Consider the following 23,581-nt stretch of genomic DNA (forward strand, 5'->3'; position numbering starts at 1 on the left):
ATTAATTCTTTTCAAATGGATTTATTATTTATTATTGGAATTCTCACGAATTCTACTTTTACATAAATACTTAAAAAAAAGGATTAAATAATGTGCATGTAATCTTTAAAAGTTATAGCTTATTAATTGATTACCTACAAATCAAAGAAAGCAAAATTTGCTATAAGTAGTAAAAATCAATATTGTTTGAAAATTAATAGTGAATTAATAAAAACAAACAAATAAATAAATAATAAATTGATACGTGTGTGTGTCCGCACAAATTCTGTATTCAAAAACTATTGACATTTTAAAATTTTTATATTAGAATTTTTGATTTATTATTTAATCTCGAGATTGCCACATAAAAGTATTACTTAAAAAGTATTATGACGTACATGTCACAATAAAAATAAAATAAAATAAAATTTTATAATGCATGGAATAATCAGGACTATTTTTCTTAAATAACGAAACGGATCGATGAAGAATTTTGCGAATGCGGTCGTCGATGGCTGGATACACGTAAAAAAAAACGGAGCATGGAATACGGAATATTCGTCTGAGAGACGACGTGCCTTCGACACGGTTCACCGATCTCTCTCGAGACCGGCGTGCACGTGATTTCGTGCCGGGTTCCTGTGTTTCATTCACGAACGAACGCCCGGAGCGAGATACGGCGAATGTTAATGAGGCGACTCCGGTCAGCTGCTCCGATCCCGCGAGAGGGATAATCCTCGTGGAAATTAAATTCCGGAATTCCCGTGTATCCACGGTACTGACTCACGGCGAGAGCCTTCGAAGAACACCCTCTTGCCCATCTCTGTGGCGCATTATGGAAATCGTCCGCCTCTCGGAACGTTCCGCTTCCTACGCTCGATGCTACAATTATATGGCGCGATCGTCATAACTGTATGCGCGAAAGACTATGGTATTAAGAAACGCAAAGTAAAATATGTTTCGCAGCAACATCCTGTAAGTTGTCTTATAATTCTCGGCCGATAATAAATATCATATTGTCAACATATCGTGTAATTTTCATCGATCTTGTCGCGATTCGTTGCTGCAAATTACTCCGTGTCACTTCCAGAGCTTAACGAACATAAGCGAGGAATGATCGAATACTATTCACGCTGCGCGAAACGCGCACAATCGCCATCGGCGACAACTCCTTAAGCTGACTTTATACTATGGGCGTGGAGTCGTATAAGCGCACTAGCTGCACACCCCATAAACATACCTACGCTATATTCCACGCCGTCGCACTTCCCGACAAAAATTCTGTAACACGAGACCGATGGAGAACCTCGTGCCACGCTACTACCTTTCTACTGACTAGATGCATCCCTTTAGGAGATGCATTCTGTCCGAGTATTGATGTTGAGTGCACGCAAAGAGAGAAGCATGAAACACGCAATGAACGTTTGATCCGATTAAGGAACAAATAGCAATATAAATGTTAATAATTTTCTGATAATATCACAGTTATCAAAACACGATATTTGAAGGAGCAAATTTAAGGAGAAATCGTGAAGCAAATTCATATTATTTAAGATAACTATATTGACGAAATAATCTAGAATGTTTTTCGTGCAATTGCAGCAAACAGTAAGAATATAATATCAAGCAATTCCGAAAGAGCGAGTGCATTCCCCGCAGGACGTCCCACGGCACTGTGGGACATGAAATTTATGACCACGATCCCTCGGCCAGGCAATTCGTCAGAGACGATCGCGAATCTCAATCCTCGTGTACCGACTTGACGGAGCTCGTCTCGGAGAGAGACGGAGAACGCCCCGTGGATGCAGCTCGTATTACAGAGGGTCAGCGAGATCCGCACACTTTATCAAGACAGGAAAAAAAGAGTCCCACGCGATTCTTCGGCGCAATTTGTCGCCGAATACAGATTCGCATCCCGTTTCATAGGACTTTATGATACATTATTTAGACTGCTCTCGATCGAAAGCGCGTCGATCTTTTCAATCGGACTAATTCGACTTTTGTTTGTGATAGAATTTTTTTTATGGAACTCAAGATGTGCGACAAAAGTAATAATTAATCGTCGATGTGTGGCTGATAAGTAGGATTATATCGCCTCCGGCCTGTTCCGCCGCGCCGCCTTGAAAGACACCGCGAGAAACGGCTGTCGCAATCCTGCCTTCTTAATGACATCGCGAGAAACGATTGTCGCAATCGTATATACCCTCGTGCTATACCCCACGTAGCGAAAGGGCATTAATTGAGCGGCGCGCAACGTCGTGATTACGCGCGACTGCGGAATCGAATAAATAGAATCTTAACCGTGACTGATTGCCCGACACCGTCAACCGGACACACAATCGTAGCGTGTCGTTCCGCTTCGCTCATTGTCATCGATCTCGGTGATTGAGTACCCTACCATCGAGTACCGCGACCCATTTAACGGGAATATTTTTGTGCTAGCCCGTTAATGCACGCCCTATATAAAGAAGTCTCGCGTAACAAGATTAAATTTTTTTATTAGTTTCACTTTAAGTCTCACATGTGATTCGCAAGAAGAGAGATCGTCTCGGAAGGTATCTCTATACGAGATAAAAAGTTCGAGGAACTGCCTTCATGGTAACGTAAGTACTTCTGAGCTACGAAACGAAATCGTTGGTACTTTCCCTGCAGTTTTGCGACTCTCTGCTATCTCCGATGCAGAAACACCGTGCATTCTTCGCACGTCGCGTAATACGCATAATACGAAACGACGCGCGGCACTATACGAATGCAAAAGTTGGATTTTTAATGCACCCTCGCGCTTCTGCGTTCTGCAGCGTGTCGCAGCAAACAGGAATTGCGATTTTTTTAAACGCGTAATATAATGTACATAGTCGATCGTTTTTTCTTCGAGTAATACATGGTGGATTGCAAGCTTTCTATTGCACATGATGCGCATCAATCAACCCGTTGCCAAATGTTTGGCACGGAAATGGTGGTGTAATTACGAGCGCGACGTGCTTCATTTGCGATGTGACGCGTGTCGCAGAGAATTTCTCTCGCAGGTGATGATTTTCTAACTTTCAATTAACCTCTTTCAATTAACCGAATTCTTATTCCTGGCGCGACGATTCGATCGAATTCGCCTCACATTTTAACGAGAGGGGAGAAAATCGATCACCAATCTCATCTATTTTTCCATGGAAGATATAAGTAGTGAGAAAAACGATAATAGATGTCCGTCAAGAACGTCCAATGGTGAAATTAAGTCTATTAAATTCTTATTTATAAGATGTCCCAGAAAGCGTGGCTATATAATATTTTAGGATAGGAATAAAATTTTTAAATGAGACTAAGGAATTAGTCGTCAAGAAGACTGACATATATGCTGTGGAACTGTTGGCCGGATGTTCGACGTAATACCGAGCGTTCGCCTATTTATATCGAACGTCAATTCCATGTCAATTATTGGGACGACGACCGATCGAATCGCGTCAGATGCGAGCGGAAATCGGTACGTGCGAGCAGTGATGCAGAGCAATTAGAGCCGATTAAAGGCTGGCTAAATGCGGCCCGACGATAGCTTCTGCGCCGGCAGCGTGTCAGTCGGTAAAACGGCTAGTTTGTTGTACGGCGGAGGGCACACAAAAGTGAGCCGGGTTAATTGAACCCAATTAGAACCGGGTCGGGCGTGTACGAGTCGATAGTCTGGGTTTTTAAACATAATGTTATGCAGTCTGTAGCCTCGTTGCTCTCATTAGTCCCGCCGTCGCGTTGCAATGTGACTAGAATGTTCGCCTGTTATGTCCAAAGGTTCACTTGCATATTTACAATCCGTGTTGATTGTTCGACACGTAAATATCATTAAAAAGTTTGTGAAAAATGCGATGTAGAATATCGCATAACTATAGTTGTTGTTTTCTGGAGAGCCTTAAATGGCTTAAAGAGCTCTAAAGGAAGGACGACAGTTCCGCGATACCGTGTATAGCTATAAGGAAAGGAGGAAGCTGGATTAGCTTCTTGTGTATACCGTGTAACATTATTTACAAAGTTGCTTACGCGTATCATGCGCGAATTTAAATCGACAATATTATATATGGCTACATCGCGAAGCCACCGCGTAACCATTTACCGCACTGCGGCGTAAGTAAATATTTAACGAATAAATAAATGACGGTGTAGAAGAACGGTATATAGAAGAATATCTACCGACGAGCTTGTCGAACGTGCTTTTCGACTTTCTCGCGCATAATGTATCGACATTGGCTATGCGTATCGCGCACGCATTCTAACATTCTCGTATAAATGTTTATTCCTGATTTTATTGCAGACCACGAGCGTGGGTGGTGGCAGCGTAGTGGAGAAGCTATCGTTCTACAATCACACGGAATGTGAATGCAAGGAGAGGTCCGAGTACGACACGACGAACGAGAAACCCGCGGACCAGAGAGTCTATCGGCACTATCAGTCTTCATCGCCCCCTCAAAACATGAAAAAACCGCCGACGAGAAAACCGTAAGTTCGCGAAAGAACATCTTTAACAATACGCAACTATTGTCGATAGAACATAAAATATCGAAACTATTTTATTTAAACCCATTCATTTATATTGTACTCGTATTTTAACGTAATAGCTTAGCATTTAAACAGAGAAACGGTTCAGAAAATTTCTCATTATCCTATAATTGTTGCTGAAAATTGAACTCGTTAATCCAATAATTATTTAAGAAATTTACTTCAGATGCCGTTGCCCATCGGAATTCACGCCGAGGATCACCCCGGAAGGAATTTGCCAGTGTAACTGCTACGAGAACAACGAAAATTGTATAAAGACCAAACGTGGGAAGGTATTCTTCTCCCTTGCGGACAGAATGTGAGTATATGTCTACCTGCAATTTTGCGATACTTTGCATACTTCGTATGCCGAAAAATATTTCAGTACGCGTGCATGAGCTTAAAAGTGCGACGGTAAAATATCGTGGCACCTACATACTAATCACCGCGGCATTTGCAAGACAAAATAATGCGAACTCCGTTTGTATACCTACGTAGGTACCGCAGAATTTCAGTATAATCGCTTTGCGGGACTTTCAAGTCCAATTTAGCTTCAACTGTACTTTGTCAAACATTTACACATTGTAACGAATACGTTTGCTTTAGTAATCTCGTTGTTCCAAAAATTTCGCTCGAATAAAAACTGATTTTTCAGCTAAAAACTAATAATGTAATTCTGCACATGAATAAGAGTACTCCGATATTCGTAGAACGATTATTTAAAAATGTAAAGGAACGTTTCGACCGACCAGCTCCAATCTCTGTCATATCTAATTTTTTTGGCTTACAGATGCATTCAGAACAACGAGTGCGCAATGCCTAACTGCGAGTTCGGCGAGTACATGAAGTGGCAAGGCAAGTGTCCGCGGAAGAGGGACACTTTCGACGCGATGACAAACTACCGTACGAATCTGAATCATCGATTCAGAAGCTAAACGGGCCGCGGCAGACGGCAACGGATAGCGAAGATGAACGAGAATGACAATCGCGATAAAATGCGATTCTAGTGCCAATGAAGACGAAGAGCACGCGACGAAGCGCACGAGAAACCGACGGTGCCATTTTCTTCTATGTTCTTTTAAATGTCTTCGTCAGAAAGAGAGACTCGCTATATGTACATGTACGCGTATGTTATATGTATAAAAATGTACGTCGTTATTTAGGCACGCGTATGTATCGTCGTCGCTTCCTTTCTTTTTCTTGCCGCGATCGGCGAGGATACGAAGTGATAACGGTCGTCGATTTTTCGGTACCGGTGATCGTCTCGCGGGGACAGTAATATAGTATTTCGATGTTTAATTGATGAGGTATAATTTTATAGCGCTCGATGTTCAGCAGCGGTTCTCTCCATCGCGAGAGAGAGAATAAGTAAGTTGATATTCAATCGTAAGATTTCGAGTCGTTAAGATAAGAAGATAAGATTTTATGTTAACTGAAACGATTTCTCTATAGGATAGAACGATATATATAAATTAACGATTGCATTAGAAAATTATCAGTGACGAGATAAAGTGCTTCTAATAATAATCTTCGTGGAGAAAAGAGTGACTGTCTATTGAGCAAGAATCTCGACGGCAAAAGAAACTCGCCGAATAAAATCGCGCGGCGAGCCACCGAAATTGTGCACGTAGATCTGACATGAGAGGGTGCGATAACTCTAAGTTAATTAATGATAATTTTATACGATAACCGATACCTCGGGTGTCATAGATTTTACGCTGAGAAGAAGACCTCGGACGTGAGCCTAGTCTGAGATCCTGTTTCCGTTCTGCGCGAGAGAGCTTTCGGTTCGTTGGATCACGCGTGGATGATCGAATTTGGCGAGCTGAATTCCCCGATGGTTGCACCCCCTCCCCTCTCCATAGTTTTCATTTCTTCAATTAAACTATACGCAACGTAATTATATGACTAATATGCTTATTATGATGAATGAATAAGAAATACCAAAGCACGCGAAACACGGACACTAGAGTTCCTCTAGTAAGAGTTAGGACACCGTCCGCCATTAATGGGGAATTATGCGAACGATCGAGACAGAGACAGCCTCCCCACTCGTACTTTTCATGGGTCTTTGTCTCACTCCCACTTATAGCTTTGTCTCACTCCCACTAACGTCTTCCCCATTAATGGCAGAACCAATCAGGAGTCAGACCGGGGTGTCCTAACTCTTACTAGAGGAACTCTAACGGACACGAGCGATCGCGCAGACTCGAAACAGATCGTTAATGTAGCCCCAATTTGTATGTTACACGATTACAGAATATCTCTATTGTATTTAATCGAGCATTGATGTACGCCCCCCTCCCCCACGTTCGTTAATTTAATATTTAATCGATATAGAAAGAGAGAGAGAGAGAGAGAGAGAGAGAAAGAGAGAGAGAGAGAGAGAGAAAGAGAGAGATTGGGCGCTCTGTTCTTACACCTTCACGCAGGTGATGTAACACACGTGGGTGGCCTATCCATGCGCTGCGAACCGCGCGTTTGTAACTTTGTATTTTTTATGTTATTAATAAAACAGCAAAATCACAAAGAACTCAGTACGGTAGACCAATTGTGTGCGTCGAAACGTAAATGCGTGCTTGGACTATGCGATTGTCTGCGAATACCGCCGCTTTTCTTTACTACGTGACTATAATATAATCTAGAGAATATAAAATATAATACTGTACGATTTCCACTTCTTATCTCATTCTCCCTCTTCCAATCTCAAAAAATAGTCTCAATTCTCAAAAAATGGTCTCCTATAATTTAATGTCTCTACAGTCTACAATATAAAAACATATCTTATGTTAAACTAATATATAAATACCTCGAGGTTTTTGCAATTAAGCTTTCTAAAACCTATTTATGAAATCTATTTATGAATATCACTCTTACTCGTAAATCTCTTTAGATGGAATCTTCCATCTCGCATTTAACGAAAAGTCAAGCGAAATATCGCCCGAGGATGAAAGGATAACACGCGTTTTTTATTGTTCGAAAGGGATCGCAGAAACCGCTTAGACTTTTTCGACGTAAGGAATTAAAAATCGCGGGAGGACTGCGTGTCTGCCTCAACGTGACATTCTTCAGTCCAAATCGGAGAAGCGTTTCTCCATCGTACGCTTCGCGCGCGCGCAAGTGTATTTCTACACTTTTATTTATATTACATTTGCTTATATATATTATATCATGTATTATACATATATTACATATATCTACAAATTTAAATATACATATAATACTATATATAAATGTATGTTAAAGAAAAATATATTAAAATAATTTATAATTTTATATCACAGTTTTTAAATTAGAAATATATTTAATTTGATTCACAATTTTGTAATACACAAATTGTAAGTATCCGCGCGTAAATCGGTCTTTATTTCTCACGAGGAAGTTATGGAGAGAATTATGGGAGTTATGGTTAATATAAATTCGCGCATGGATCTAAGGAATACAGTATCAAATGTATCAATCATCTAATGAGATGCGAATTAATTATTTATCGTGGAGTTTTTGAAAATCCAACATTGCACAAAAGAGCCGAAATTTCGCTTTTGCATATGCACGACTGTGTATGATCACTATGAGTGCGATCCACTTGGTGCTCCAAACGCTTCTTGGAAACATTTCATCCTTGTTGTTTATCAAATGTTAAACAAGGACAAAATAATGCTCTGAAACATTTGAAGCGTATAGTGGATCGCACTCTATATAATCCTGCATGATGATGTTTATGCATAATAGCGGCTATAAGTGCTACATAAACAAATAGACGAAGGGGAAGGAGAGGGCACTCACCGACCGCAGGAAGACACCTTGTATAAATCGTTGAATCGTTCATGGAATCGTAGATGGAAGAGTATGGGAGATGGAAGCAATCGTAGATGGAAGAGGAACTAAAACAGCGAACAATAATGTTTAGTGAATAAATGCATTATTAAAGCTGCGTTCGCTTTGGGTGCTTCGTGCTGAAAGCGTCAGTCTATGTTTATTGCTCATTACATGTTGAAAAAAGATAGAGTGATCCTTTCAGCACGAAAGCGTCTAAAGCGAACGCAGCCTAACGCTCCAATATATCGAGATCATTATCGTCGGCGCGTATCGCTTAATAACCCTCTCTAGAAATTAGGATTAGCTATCTACGCCTGGACATAGCTGATGAAAGGACGGGGATACCTTAAACTCGAGACTTCTCATCGAATCTGCGCGAGGATGCAGAAATCGTGCGAGGATACGGCGCGGAAAGAATCGCGGTGCGTAACACGGCAAACGTAAACGGACACGCGAACTGTCAACTCAGACAACCGCCCGCGAATGGCGCAAATTGCATCATTTGCATTTAAGATTCTAGCGGCGGTCGCGGCGGACGGGCGCGCGGCGAACAAGTTTGAAATCCAGGTGACGTTGGTAACGATGGCGACATCTAACGTGGCGAGCGCGGAAGTAGGGCTTATGCAAACCACCGACATCTCGTCGGTATGCAAACCAAAATGGAATTAAATATATTAAACTCTTATTTCTTCTGCAGCAATAAAAATAAACAACCGACAAACAAACAAAGCATATTAAAAAATGTAGAAAGTTTTAAATCACAAGAAGCGCAAGCAAAGAGAAAGTTTAGATAAATAAATTATTATTATATAATTATTACAAAATATTAACTAATATATAAATACTATAAAGTAAAGTAATTATTATTTTCCTATTTAAAATCATTTATCCAAGAATTAAATAACTAATCAAAAATTTATTTTATGTTTTATTTCTTTTCTTAATAGAAAGTAATTATATTAATAAGAAAAAAGGAAGGCGCGCGTGTATTTTCATCAATCTGATACAATTGCAAATAATATTCTTTCAGTTTCTAGAATTGGATATTTGTGATAAAGAAACGAATTAAATTTATTTAATTTATTATAATTTATAATAATTTATTCTTTAAAATTACTAATGAAAAAAGTTTTATTAAATATGTTTAATATGAGATAATACTTTGCATTGCGAAAATTAATAACAATCTTCCTTAATTTGATACTAATATTTATAGTGGAATATTCTTGTATTATATTATATATTCGATCCATTATTTTACTTTTATACACATACATCGTTTAATATGTAATCGAAATAATATCGAATATAATTAATATTTATATTTAACTTGTACATAACAAACATACTATTTGTAATAAAGATACGAGAGATTTAAATATAAAAGGTTTAATTATACTTATTACTGGTGATCATCTCGTGTACTATTTATAGATTACTAGTTACATATAATGATGAAAACTAGTACTAGCACTAGCATAGTATAATATAAAAACCAGTCATCAATACATATGAATAGACTGTGAAAGCTTAGGCTAAAATTGGTGCGTTATAGGAACAAATAATTTTAAATAATGATCGTGAACACACACAATTTTGTTAAATAGATTACATAAAAAATATATTAAATAGATTGTATATACATAACAATAAATGATTAAAATAATGCAAGGTACTTTTTATCTTCAATCGTGATATATGCAGACTAAAAGCATCTCTAAGCGTATATATTGCATTCTTGCACCAATTTATGTAACACTTAATCCTGAAAGATATTTGGGATGGAATTTACAATGACAAAATGTACGATAAATCAATTTATGTGATTTATCCAGGATTAAATAATGTTAAATCCTAATCTGACCCAGTCACTCCATTTTAAGGTAACGAATCTATGAAACGTAATATATGTAATAATTTATTGTGATAACTTGACATAGCGTCTCTGGTATATATTTGACGTAATTGTCATAAATTCGTTACATTAATCATAAAATTTTAATCATTACTCACCGACCGATGGGCAATAGCGGAGTTATTCTGCAATGTCGCTACGATTATTCTGTAACAAACAAATGTAAAATCCGAATTAAAGCAGGGTAACAAAAGAGAGAGGCAGTCAATATTTCAAAAAATGATTACTAAATACTAAATTTTATATTATTGTTTATTAAGCAAATTTAATGAAATAATCTTGTAATTTCTTAAGAATACTCTATCCATTGAACATAAGCCTCTATAGAATTTCTAAAATAAAACTCTTTTTCTCTAACTTTTATTTTCTGAATAACTATCCGGTTGAAAAGTAAATGACCTATCCGTATAAGATATAATATATGTATATGTATAAATAAATTATATTTACCGCATGTTGCTCCGCCGGCACCTGATGCCTCTCCTAGGCCTCCACCTCCTCTCAGGCTGCTCGAGATGTCAGCTACTGTTCCCTCGATGCGAAGATACTTCTTCTCGCGTGGAATATTTTCTGTAACATATAAATAATCGAATCGATTAAATAATTGTTACGCGCATCGAACATCTTATTCGTTATTCAATTTCATATTTTTTTACATTACTATTGCAACACACAAATACAAAATCCAAATTAGCGCTCGACTGACACACAATTAATATAAAAAAAAACTTAATAATTTTACATGAATTATATACGAATATGCTATTTATCTTTTAAAGGTAAGTACCAGGAATAAAAGATTAAGTATTACTTTTGCGGAGAAATCTTTTCCGTAAACTTTCGTACAAAGTCACAAACAAAAGTTTCCCTTTTTATTATTTATACAAATTATTCAGGTGCACTTGCACGAATCGTTCAACCAGGTGATTTACAAATAAACAAAAAAAGAAAATTAAACACATAATTCTGAAGTGAAGTTAACGAGCAATATATAAATTATAAATAATATTCACCATACAGGGTTGCTCCGCCGTCGCCCGATGCCTCCCAGGCCGCCGCCTCCTCTCAGGTCCCTTATTTCTCACTAGCACAACCGTACGTTCGACGCAACACTCGCGAAAGAGAGGCTAATTACGATCGCGCGGGCTAATTACTAATTACCGAAGTATAACGCGCGACACTTTACGTACTCCCAGAGTTAATCGACGCGGGCTTTACTATACATATCACAACGGAGCGAGAGAGACACGTACGATCGCGCGGGAAGAGAGACACGATCCGCTCGACGTCGACAACGTTACACAGTGGTACGAACGTTACGGCGGGAGGCGGGAAAGTCTCGGAGAATCGCGGCGCCAACTTCGCGCGCCACCCGTTTCGTCTCCCGAGAAAAAGGATTGACGCGGGGCGTCACGGGAGAGACGATCTCATCCGAACATTCTTTCACTGTATATCACACACGAAAACTCGAATATAACTACACGTACGAGGAGATACGTACGAATTAAGATTCGAGTTAGACAACCGCGGCACCGCGGCGCTCGAAAGTACGGCGTCGCGGCGTCGTGCCACGCGCGACAGATACCGGCCGGCTATATTTCCTCGCAAAATATGCATTTCACTTTTCGGCGAGCCGCTGACGCACGAGTGCCACATAAGTCTACACCACACGATTGTCAAACCTGACGGTATCGACGGTGAAACATCGTCGTGACGAGCGCCGGCGTGGCGCGAGCTCGATCCGCTGCGGCAAGAGATGGGCAGGCGGTTCGTGAACCGTTCAATTGAACCGGTTCACATCAAGGAACGTTTCAGAAACGGTTCGTAAAAAAAGAACCATGGTTCATTTCCTAGTTCCCAACTCCCTCCATTATATAGCATTATGGTCATGGAGGATAAATGTTACTAACTAGAAATTCTAGAGATATCGAACAATCGAAGAATCGAACGTCGTACGTTATCAGAATTTGACAATCATTGGCTGCGTTTAGCCGATACTCCGCTAGCCTAGCAATCGTGAGCAGTCGCTCGTTCTTCTTCTTCTTTCTGCCCAGAAAGTTTCTAGGCAGATTTCTAATATGTGTTGATCGATGACGTTTTTTATTATTTAGTAATTATTATTTTTAGATTAAAATGTCTTGGCCCCGAGGTACGAGCAACATTTGGTATCATTTTACCAAAGATAAGAAAGATAAAAAAGGACGATGTCGGTATTGCAATCAGGATATATAAATGCCTGGAGGATCATCCACTGGGAACCTCAAAAGGCATTTAAGAAGTAAACATTCAACTGTGCCACTTTTGCGGAAGATTCACCTTCAGCAGACGGTCGATCGCGATCTCCCTCAGTTTTAATTAGATCTGGAGATAATCCTGATGATCCACTTGAAATCGAGTCTGAGGATTCTGAGGTACGGACTATTTCTCAATTAAAGTTATCTGATCGTAACAGTCCCATTCAGGAACCTTCACAATCAAGATTAGATGGATCTGAATTTTCATCCCCGATTAGCCCTGCTACTTCCTCACGCCCAAACACTCCAAACTTAGTCAATCAACAGTGTTCAATAAGTAGATATGTTGATATTATTAAACCCGTATCGTTAAATAAAAGCAGATTAATTGACATTCAATTATTAAGAACGGTGTGCAAGGAGTATCAGCCATTTTCAATAGTAGAAACAAAGAATTTAAGAAGTTTGTCAACCTTTTGTGCCCTAGTTATAGTTTGCCTAGTCGCAAAACATTGTCCAATTCTCTATTGTCTTCCATACACAACGAAATTATAATTAAAATAACTAGTCGATTAGCTGATTCGCAAGCCATCTGCTTAACGTGCGACGGTTGGACAAATATTAATAATATAAGTTTTTCCTGTATAAAAAAATCGAAATAAAATGATGTATGTATAAATAAACCCAAGATTTTTATAAAGAAAAAAGAACCGTAAAATGAACCGTACGAAAGAACCGACTCATTTTAGGGAGTGAACTGACTCCGAACCGCTCACTGAGATGAACCGTTTTGCCCATTCTCACTGCGTGCCCGCGACGTTCCGCCAATGAACAATCATGGCGCCGTTATTCAGTACTGCGCGAGTGCGCGGTACTACGCAAGTTAGAGCACCGACGCGATTTGAACTTCGATATCACTCGCGCGACGTATGAGATGTATCTCGATTGAATAAATCGCATAAGTCCACACGGAAACTACACGTACACTTTAACAAGCAATCGACACTTTCACAGTTCTTTTTTGTTCACGTCGTCGTAGAAGCGGCGATCGTGAGAGAAATACGGCCGGCGCGGCGATCTGCGGGCCGTTTCTTGTAATCTCGAGCGAAATATCTTCTCCGGGAAAACTCGCGCAATGTATCTCGAATAAACACGCGTAAATCCACACGGAAAGTACACGCGTTGACGAGCAATCGACACCTCCGCGGCTCTTCCTTTCTCAATTCAAGTCGTTATAAAGGAGCAGCGATCGCGAGAGAAAGACGTACGGCGATTCGCGGGCCGTTTTTCGTATATCTCAAGTAAAATACCTGCTCCAGAAAACAAAAACGACGTTGCGTAGCATATTTAGCATTTATGCATAGCATCGAGGACCTCGATAGTGCGGCCGTGGCATCGTTTAATTGCGAAAAAGGAATGCGAGGGACGGAACGTCCTCTGGCCCGGTGCGCCCCGCGCGGTGACGTCACGGCCTACCCCTCCTACGCGGCACTGGGCACGACGCGCGCGGCCGCGGCCGGTTCAAAAATACCGAAAACTTTCAACGAACGATAAGAGATCAATGTAGGTATGTCATAGCTTTCATTAACTTTCACTAACACTTTCACAGGTTTAACTGGCTGTATTCTACGTTCTGTCTCGGTGGTATCTGGTCGACGTCGCGTAGCTGTATCTCGAAACGCAAGTGTTGTATATCGTGAACAATTAGTGATCATTAGCCTGGCGAATAATTAACTCCTACAATCAGTAATTGAGGGGTATCGAGGCGACGGTGGCTGTTTAATCGGAGCAGATATTTTTGAGCGATTTATCTATATTTAAAAAATATAATAATTGTACTAATGTAAAAGAGTTTTATCTATAATTTTATATACGTATTTCCAATATATGTGTATATTTTAATATATACTAGATATTACAAGCGCGCGCTATTTAACTTTAATATTTCACTGTTACTGTTAACTGTCAAAATATGCCATGACAGCCGGTCATAAATTAAGCGCAACAAGAAAACCAATCCGCGTTGCGGTAAAGCGACAACGATATTTCGATAGATTCGAGTATCGATGACATGCCCTTTTTAGAAGAGGATTAATTATTTCTTTATATAGATAAATAAATCTGTTTGTTTGTTGAATAGAAATAAAAAACAAGGATATATGTGATATATCTACATACATGTCTAGTATGTAATATTTGCTAGAAAAAAATATGAAAAGATTCTAAAGAAAAAATACGATTTGAGAAATGCGTATTATATATTTATTTATAAATTTCATACTAAGTTAAAATATGCTTATGTATATTATGCTTATGTATATCATGTAGCAGCGAATCTTATATATGTATTATATATATTATGTATTATATATCTAAAAATAATTTTCAATAATAAATGCTTAACTTTTAGATGTTGGAATTTGGTCGAAAATCTACAGTTATTTTTAATTAATTTATCTTACTTTTGTTACTTAAAAGACGTTTAAAATGATCACGGTCAAACCGTATATAGGTTCGAGAAATTAATCGAATTTCTCTTTTTCTTCAATGGCTCTACAGCTCAAGATTGAGCTATGGCCTCTTGAAGTTCGACCTTCATCAAATCCGAGGCCTCCCTTCTGGTTTCTAATTTTTTTTTTTTACCGGGCAGGTTGTTAGCCCTAGCCCCCAACCCCCAATCTGAGGGATTGGACCTCAAATATAGAGGGGTACTCGTGACAAGAGATACACTCTCGGTCATCAGCCAATCAGAAGGCCGTATTAGCATCTTAAGACATCACTTCCTCTATGAGGAAGCCAAGTGCAAATTTCTAATTTGCACAATTTTACATATTTATGCCGATATGTCTTTCCATATCCATACATGCTTTGCGTGATATAAAGTTGACTCAAGTGTTTAATTGATTCTGATTGTAAAGGTGAGGAACATTAGAGTCGGAAACGTGATTAAAACACTTAATTTTTTCGTTTAAAACATCTAAAGTAAAAAAGTTCTCTGTATTAATAAAATTATTCAAAATTTTAGCCAAATCGTATCTGCGTATCCCTTTAAATAAATCGTGCATTAGGTCCACTGAAAAATTTTGAGTTACGTGATAATTTTATATTACAAGTAAAACACATTTTTGTCATGCCAATTTGGATAAAAATGTCCAAAAGATTTTTATTACATTGTTATTAATATCTTTTAACTACTTAACTCTTTTAACTTCTATTAAATCTTTACGGTTAAGATAGCTTGTATATAATAATAGAATTAGCTATATATCTTTCTAGGTAATTTAATTTTGAATTAATTTATGACCCAGTTTTCACTGGGTACCAAAAAAATTATTATAGACTCATCAATTGTTCCCCTCCACGGAAATCTTTAGTAAAAGGCGAAAGATTTATTCGTGTATTGAAGGGAAACCAGAGTATCGAATTGAAGTCATAACACTCCTTATATACACAAGAGACCGAATTTTACTTACAAGAGATATTCTAACCTGATAGACCTCTCTCGGCCATATCTAGAACTAAACGTTCAGTCCCTTTAGGCTGCGTTCCACTTACCGCTCACAACGCTCGCGAGCATCATTTTGTCCTTTTTTTTATATCAATAATATTTATTTTTATCATAAAACATTATTATATAAAAAAAGTAATTAATTGTGGGATTTAAACTCCAGTCTATAAATTATATCCATAGTCACACATATTCAAATGTAGGTGTTCTAATAAACTCTACTCTGAAGTCAACATTAAATTAGTAATAAAATATCTCGAAAACGATTGCCTGTCTGCGCCCAAGTAGGGGTACCATTACATTCGGGGGAACCTTTCTCTGTAATCCTATCAAGAGTTTCATCAAAATCGGCGGAGTTCAATAAAGTTCAGTTCTGAGTCTTCCCGTGTTAAAGAAGCGCATGTCTATTCGAAGAAAATATTTTTAAAACGGTTTAATTATTGAGGATATAAACTTTGACTTCTTCTAAATGATATGATATCGTCGATTTTCTTGACGTCTTTATTGGTCGATAAATTGGCACTTACTCCACTAGTATGAAGAGAACTCTTTTTCGTTGATGTTGCCGAGGATATCATATATACTGACACTTTACGTCGAGTTTTGTTATATACATTTTCCTATGAGATATTACATATTAAATATATTATGAATTTTTTAACCATCAAAGTCATTCTTCTAAGAAATCAAGCGTCATAAAAGAATGATATTTTATATTAAACATTTGTTTTATCACGATAAAATCCTTTCATTTAAATTTGAATTTGAATGATATATGTCATTAAAAAATCGTATATATTCTATGTAAAAAACTCAGTCGAAGAGTCCTTTACAGTTTTTGGATATGTTTAATATTAAGCAAGATATTGTAAGTTGAAGTTTGAATAATTTCTCAAATTAAGCGCTATGGTTTACGCGCTGAGCGATTGATAAATTCGATTAAGAGCGAGACAGCAGATTCCCTTACTTGCTCCATCCCTACGCATTTGTGTAAAGTTTGCATCAATAAGCAAAATAATATAAATATAACAAAATTTATTCTTTATATTAAAGTTTTTTAACACAATTTAAACAGTGTAGTTCTTTTGGCTTTGAAGTTGCACACAAGTTTTCAGTCTTGAGATTTCAAGGCAATGCCGTTTTATAGGTACCTATATTATTTATAGGTACTTGATTTGAGAAATTATTTAAACATCAAATTGCAATATCTCGTCAATATTTGGTCTCAAGAATATGCTGTTGCAATAGTACCTCAACTTTTTAAAATTATTATTATTCAATAATTAATAATAAGAAATGTTACATAATAATCACATGCTTTACATTGTAAAAATTTTATGTTATTGTACGCATACCGAATGTTGCATATGTAACTATATATCAAAAAGAAATATTGTATATTATATTTTCTATTTTATAATGTAACTCTTTTATAATGTTGTATATATTGTAAAATAAATGTATATAATATATATATATTGTATATATTGTAAGAAAAATAAAATAAATAATAAAAATGTAAAAAAAAAGTATTGTAAATAAAAGAAGATCGTCGATCGGAATCGGTGGAGGTGGTGGTGGGCCTGTATAGGTTGATCTGTTTCTATTAGATATCTAATCAGATAAAAACAAGTCTGCACATATATCAGAGGATATTTAAAGATTTTAAGTTTTAAATTTTAAATTTTAAAGACAAGAAAGTAAACTTTTCTTTGCCAGTAAATAAATAACAAAGTAGATAATATTCAACACTGACTGGCAATAAAAACTTTTGACTTGAAGTCAGTGTCGAATATTATCTACCTTTAAAATACCTTTTAAATTTTAAATTTTAATTTATATTTATATATACACTGTTGGAAAATTTGTGTTAAATATAACATAAATCACATGTCCAAAATGGTCCACTCAAATTTTTGTGTTAATTTAACATAATATGGATGTGTTAAGTGGTAACACTGATATTATGTTAAAATATTTCAACAGAAAAAAAATGTAATTCTGATCGTAATTTGAAGTTAATTATGTGTACAATTAACATAACTTTTATGTTGAAGTTGAGATTGTAAGATAAAATCAACACTCTATTTCTGTAAATTTTTATTCCTACTTCTTTTATAGAGTAAAATCAACATTCTTTTTCTGTAAATTTTAACACATTTAATAGATACGTTCAAATTGTGTTACTTTAACATATTTTTTAAGTTATATTAATTATTTTACATTTTTAATTTGTAAAATTCAATTAACATAGCAGGCATATGTTAAATCTACACACGTACGTGTTGATTATTTTACACAAAAATTTTAACAAGGACTTTTTTTAACACACAGGACCTCTGTTTTCAACAGTGTATATATATATATATATATATATATATATATATATGTATAAAGGAAAAATGTAAGGGGTTAATGGTATAATAGCAACTGTATAATATTTTAATAATATACATTTGGCTTTAGCCAAATAGCACGCGCGTAGCGCACGTCTGTGATTGTGATATTAAAAAAATGCCAATTGAATTTATATGTAATTAAGTTATTTTTAACAAGAGTAATTATTTTTAAAGGTATATTATGTCCAAACGGCAGCTATTATCAAAAAATATATATAGCCATAGAAAAAATTGACGTAAAATAAGTAAAAGTTAATTTCACATTTCATCAAAGATACACATTTTCTTTCAATTTTATCAAATATATATTACAATTTCTTAAGTAGATTTATACAACAGAACATTGTTTTCTTCCTCTTTTAATAAAGATCATTCGTGATAATCGGTTGACGTTCGCAAGAAAATGGAACTTATCAAATACTATGCAGTATCACGAATGTGTCGTAATTCTCGCTGTTTATTCTTTTCTCACGTCAACCGTTGACTTTTAAAAGATACGCGGCGTTTGCGACCTGTGACTAATACCGAGATTCGGTAATGTTAAAAATATTATGTTGAGGAAGATATCCGCGAGTGATTACTTGACAGAAATATACGATGACGACAAAGACGAACTGTTAATTGGGATATTCGACAAGAAGACACCGCTTCTTTTAGTAAAAAATCCAAATTTAATTAGGGATGTCCTTATCAAAGACTTATCCATGTTTGTTGATAGAGGACTTTCTATTCGCGAAAAAGTGAGAATACTGCAAGAAAGCTATTTTACATGTTTTCAAAGAATGAGACATATTGTTTTTCTTCCAATTTTTATTTAATTTGACATTGAATTTATTATTCCGCTTGGCACTCCTATGAAATTATAAGTTTTAATTTAATTTTCTCTTTTGTTTTTATTTACTTATGCGCATAAACATTATTTGCTTTGTCATATGTTTTGCTTGTGGTTTGCTATTTTTACACAACATGTAATATTAAAATTTATTTATTTTTATGCAAAGTACGAGTGTTATCTAATTTTTTTAAATTTTATCTAGCTGTTTGTGCACATAGTGTAAGTTACAAAAGTCAATAGCATAGCGAATTTTGAACAGTTCTTTCGTTGATAAAATAAAAGTGTCACTTATAACTGGTTTTTCAGATACAAAAATTATTTTTTTTTAATGTGAAAATATAAAAACAATCGAGAGAGTATAATGTGTATTGATATTTGGACATTATTTTTCATTTTCCTTAAGTAAGTTATAAATCTTTAAAAGCGATAAATATAATATAAATTACAGACTAAACTTCGAAAAACTTTTTTATTACTTTATTTCCTTTATTGTTTAGCGATGACATCATTAGCGGAATTCTGTAACTCCTTCGCGACAAATTCAATATTGTTGCAGGTATTATATATGGAAAAAAAGCTGCGTAACGATATCGAAACTGTCAAGGAGTTACAGAATCCCGCCTCATATCTTCATTAATCGAATCTCGCGTATTCTTCATAAGCCTTACGTTTGAAACATTTAATATAACATTATTATACGTTATTAAGCATACATTTTATTTAAATCTTATCAAACTTTATAACTTTTCAAGATGGAAATTTATTTATTTAATAGGTTGATTTCTCTATTTCTTCAATAAAGATTATTCATGATCATCGATTGACATTTGCGGGGCGATGGAATTCTTTGAAATTTTGTGCGGCATTGCCGCCGTAATTTTCCCTCTTTATTATTTTTTCACGTCGACTTTCGACTTTTGGAAATCACGCGGCGTTCCTAATCCACGACCGATACCAGGATTCGGCACTTTCAAAAACGTTGTACTTGGAAAAGTGTCCTTGAGCGGTTATATGAAAAAACTGTACAACGACTACAAAGATAAACCGTTGGTTGGAATATTCGCTGGCAGGACGCCCATACTTATCGTGAAACATCCAGATTTAATTAAGGATGTTCTTATCAAAGATTTCTCCATATTCCCCGACAGACGGTACTGCTCTCGTGACAGGGTGCGCAAACTTTAAGTTGTTTTATTAGAAATCTATCAAAGTGCATTTTGTGAAAATTTTGATACATTTTTATACACTTTAAATGATGAAAATCATGAGATTTGCTTCAAGAAGTCTTACCCTTAACCTTTAGCGTGACAAAAACATTTTGCTCCACCAGTACCAGAAAATCAAAGAATTCTGCAATAAAGATTTTAAATACTTTTTTATTAAATTTAATTTTTTTTATATATACAGGAGATAAAGAATATATTGCATATATATTATAAATATTAATATAGTTAAAAAATAATTTATTACATTTTATTTTAAATTTTAATAATGTATGATATTGTTTGAAACATTTGCTTGGATGAAAAGTCGAAGTTTTCCTTTACAGGAAAGGTATCAAGTTTCTTTCGCATGGATGCCAAAAATGCGAATTTATTAAATATTTAACGCTAACGAGACAAAAATTAATATTTATATGATGTAAATATTAAATCGTAATAAGCACACACATATGAAATACTTTTAATTTAAAAAATACAGATTAAAGTATATAAGAACTTTATGACGAATCTGGCTTGACGCTGCCTTTATGGAAAAAGCTATGGAAAAGCTATAGTTTCATGTACTTCTTTCGCACCTACACAGTAGTTCTTTTGTAGTATAATTTTTCCGTAAGCATGGAGCTGTTGAAACGAAATATTATATCGAGTCTCGACGTTGGGGTCTTGAGGGTTAAGCGAGTTTTTGTAATCTGGTGGAATTTAATTTTGAGCTAAATTTACTCAAATGCGTTTTTCTTTTTGTTATACAGTCCGAACCGCTGTCGCAAAATCTTTTCGAACTGGATTCGAAAAGATGGCGACCATTAAGGGCAAAGCTGACGCCTGTTTTTACATCCCGTAAACTAAAAGAGATGTTTGTGTTAATATCAGAGTGCTCTGACCAACTTGTCCAATACGTGGAAAAATTAGTGAACAAAAATGAGCCTATAGAATGTGTCGAAATGACGGCCAAATACACGACCGACGTCATCGGTAGCTGCGTCTTCGGCATTGAGATGAACGCAATGTCAAACGAGGACAGTGAATTTCGCAGGATAGGAAGAAGTGTGTTCCATGCGTCCTTCTGGAAACGCCTACGATTCGCCATGAAGAACTACTTGCCATGGCTCTTCGACGTCCTCTATGGCTACATCCTGCCGCGATCGGAGGTCACCAAATTCTTCATGCGCATTGTCCTGGAGACTATGGACTACAGAGAAACGAATAATATTACTAGAAATGATTTTATTGATACGCTGCGCGAATTGAAGAAACATTCGGATAAAATGGGCGATATCGGTAAATATTATTATTTGCTGTTTATTGTTTGAAAATTTTGTTAGACGGAGAGTTATACGAGAGTTGTATCCAAAATATAATTCTGTAATTATAGCGAGACAAAGTGTAAAATTTCGTATTGGAGCAACGTCCAATTGGTTATATCTCAGTTACTAATAATTAAATTAGTCGCAATTCTTAACATTTAAAGTAAGAAATTAAAAGATATTTCTAGAGACATTTTTTTAGATTTGACTGACAGTTTGATAGTTTCTCAAGCATTCACGTTTTTCGCTGCTGGTTTTGAAACCTCATCGACAGCGATGGCTAACGCGTTTTACGAGCTGGCTTTAAATCAGAAAATACAGGACAGGTTGCGTGACGAAATTGATCAGGAATATATAAAACATGCTGGCAATTTAACATATACAAACATCAAGGAAATGAATTACTTGGATAAAATATTCAAAGGTATGTCGTTTAAATAGAAAATTTAAATAAATGAAGGACCGCCCTTATAGAAATTTAATACTGTAAGTGATTTTTTGGCTAGTGATTAATCACTTAAAAGCACTATTAAAAGCACTATTAACAGTGCTTTTAATAGTGCTTTTAAGTGATTAATTACTAGCCAAAAAATCACTTACAGTATTAAATTTCTATAAGGGCGCGTGACAATCGATCTTTGCAGCGGCATTATAATAATAATTTTCTACGCTGATGAAACTAATTGCAGTTCATCTTTAGTGCGTACAAATTTAAACAGATAGTTTGAACTATTTTTAATATAGAAGTCTTAAGAAAGTATCCACCTGGGCTTATCTTTTCGAGAATAACGATGTCGAGTTATACTTTCAATGATACCAATGTTAGTATACCGAAAGGCCAATTAATATGGATTCCTATACACGCTATGCATCGAGATTCGAACATTTATCCAGAACCGGATGTCTTCGATCCAGAAAGATTTAATGAGGAAGCTGTGAGAAGCAGGCATCCGATGGTTTATCTACCCTTCGGTGACGGACAAAGAAATTGCATTGGTGCAGTGAAATTAATTTAAATGTCACTCTTCATTTCTCTTTGCGCCATTTTCAACTCCAAAAGATTTTTAATTGTGATCTGGTTTACACGACGATCAATTTTTATTTCAGGTTCCCGTTTCGCTGTTTATCAGACTAAACTTGGGCTCATAAAGATATTACGAAACTACAAAGTCGAGCCTTGTGAGAAAACGCAAATACCTTATGCGGTCAATGACAAAGATTTGTTATTAGCGCCAAAGGATGGAATATATTTGAGAATACTTAAAGTTAATCAAGATTAATTTAAGCTCTCTCTCTCTCTCTCTCTCTCTCTCTCTCTCTCTTTCTCTCTCTCTCTCTTTCTCTCTTATAAAATATACGTATATAAAAAATGATTAAGAAAATCTCTGTCAAGAAATGTAAACAAATTTATTTTTGATTTATTATAATTTATAATTTATTCTTTGCAATTACAAATAAAAAAAAAAACAAGAAATTAAAATATATTTAATTATAAAAAAAGTTTTATTAAATATGTTTAATATCTGAGAACTTTGCATCGCGAGAATTAATAAAAATCTTCCATAATGGGGTACCAATAGTGAAATATCCTTGTACAATATTTTATTTACTTTACTTTTACGCATCGTTTAATGTGTATCTAACATAATTAATATTATTTATATTTAACTAGTATATAATAAACATACTATTTGTAACAAAGATAATGAGAGACTTAAATGTAAAAAGTTTGTTATACTTATCACTGTGGTTATCTCGCATACTTACCATTTATACATTATTATTTCTTTATAGCAGAGATAAGATGAAAAATATAGAAAAGATATCTATATCTAAAAATTTGTTGATAA

At 35.8% G+C, this 23,581-nt stretch overlaps 2 protein-coding genes and 1 non-coding gene across 7 annotated transcripts in view; 2 read left to right on the plus strand and 1 right to left on the minus strand.

Annotated features, from left to right (window-relative positions):
- Positions 1 to 7,770, plus strand: part of LOC139820085 (uncharacterized) — an 88,152-nt gene extending 80,382 nt beyond the window's left edge. The window contains exons 4-6 of the mRNA XM_071790052.1: positions 4,271 to 4,455; positions 4,682 to 4,813; positions 5,285 to 7,770. Coding sequence (XP_071646153.1) covers positions 4,271 to 4,455; positions 4,682 to 4,813; positions 5,285 to 5,429 — 462 coding nt within the window. The 3' untranslated portion in view covers positions 5,430 to 7,770. The remainder of the gene's footprint in view (positions 1 to 4,270; positions 4,456 to 4,681; positions 4,814 to 5,284) is intronic.
- A 7,993-nt stretch (positions 7,771 to 15,763) lies between these two features.
- Positions 15,764 to 15,882, minus strand: LOC139821234 (U5 spliceosomal RNA). Its single transcript, XR_011734216.1, has one exon. It is a non-coding gene; the product is annotated as a U5 spliceosomal RNA (small nuclear RNA).
- Positions 15,883 to 19,455: 3,573 nt separating this feature from the next.
- On the plus strand, positions 19,456 to 23,070 carry LOC139820535 (probable cytochrome P450 6a14). Of its 5 annotated transcripts, none has more exons than XM_071790901.1 (6): positions 19,456 to 19,606; positions 19,980 to 20,374; positions 21,177 to 21,705; positions 21,922 to 22,155; positions 22,476 to 22,727; positions 22,839 to 23,070. In XM_071790901.1, exons 2-6 carry the CDS (start codon positions 20,042 to 20,044, stop codon positions 23,009 to 23,011), a joined length of 1,521 nt encoding a protein of 506 aa, XP_071647002.1. In that variant the 5' UTR covers positions 19,456 to 19,606; positions 19,980 to 20,041; the 3' UTR covers positions 23,012 to 23,070. The 5 variants fall into 5 exon arrangements, with proteins under 5 accessions (XP_071647002.1, XP_071647004.1, XP_071647003.1 ...); XM_071790903.1 differs by having other exon boundaries at positions 21,934 to 22,155; XM_071790902.1 differs by having other exon boundaries at positions 20,007 to 20,374.
- The last annotated feature ends 511 nt before the right edge of the window (positions 23,071 to 23,581 follow it).

Source organism: Temnothorax longispinosus, chromosome 10 (genome assembly GCF_030848805.1).
Source record: "Temnothorax longispinosus isolate EJ_2023e chromosome 10, Tlon_JGU_v1, whole genome shotgun sequence".
Lineage (NCBI taxonomy): Eukaryota > Metazoa > Arthropoda > Insecta > Hymenoptera > Formicidae > Temnothorax > Temnothorax longispinosus.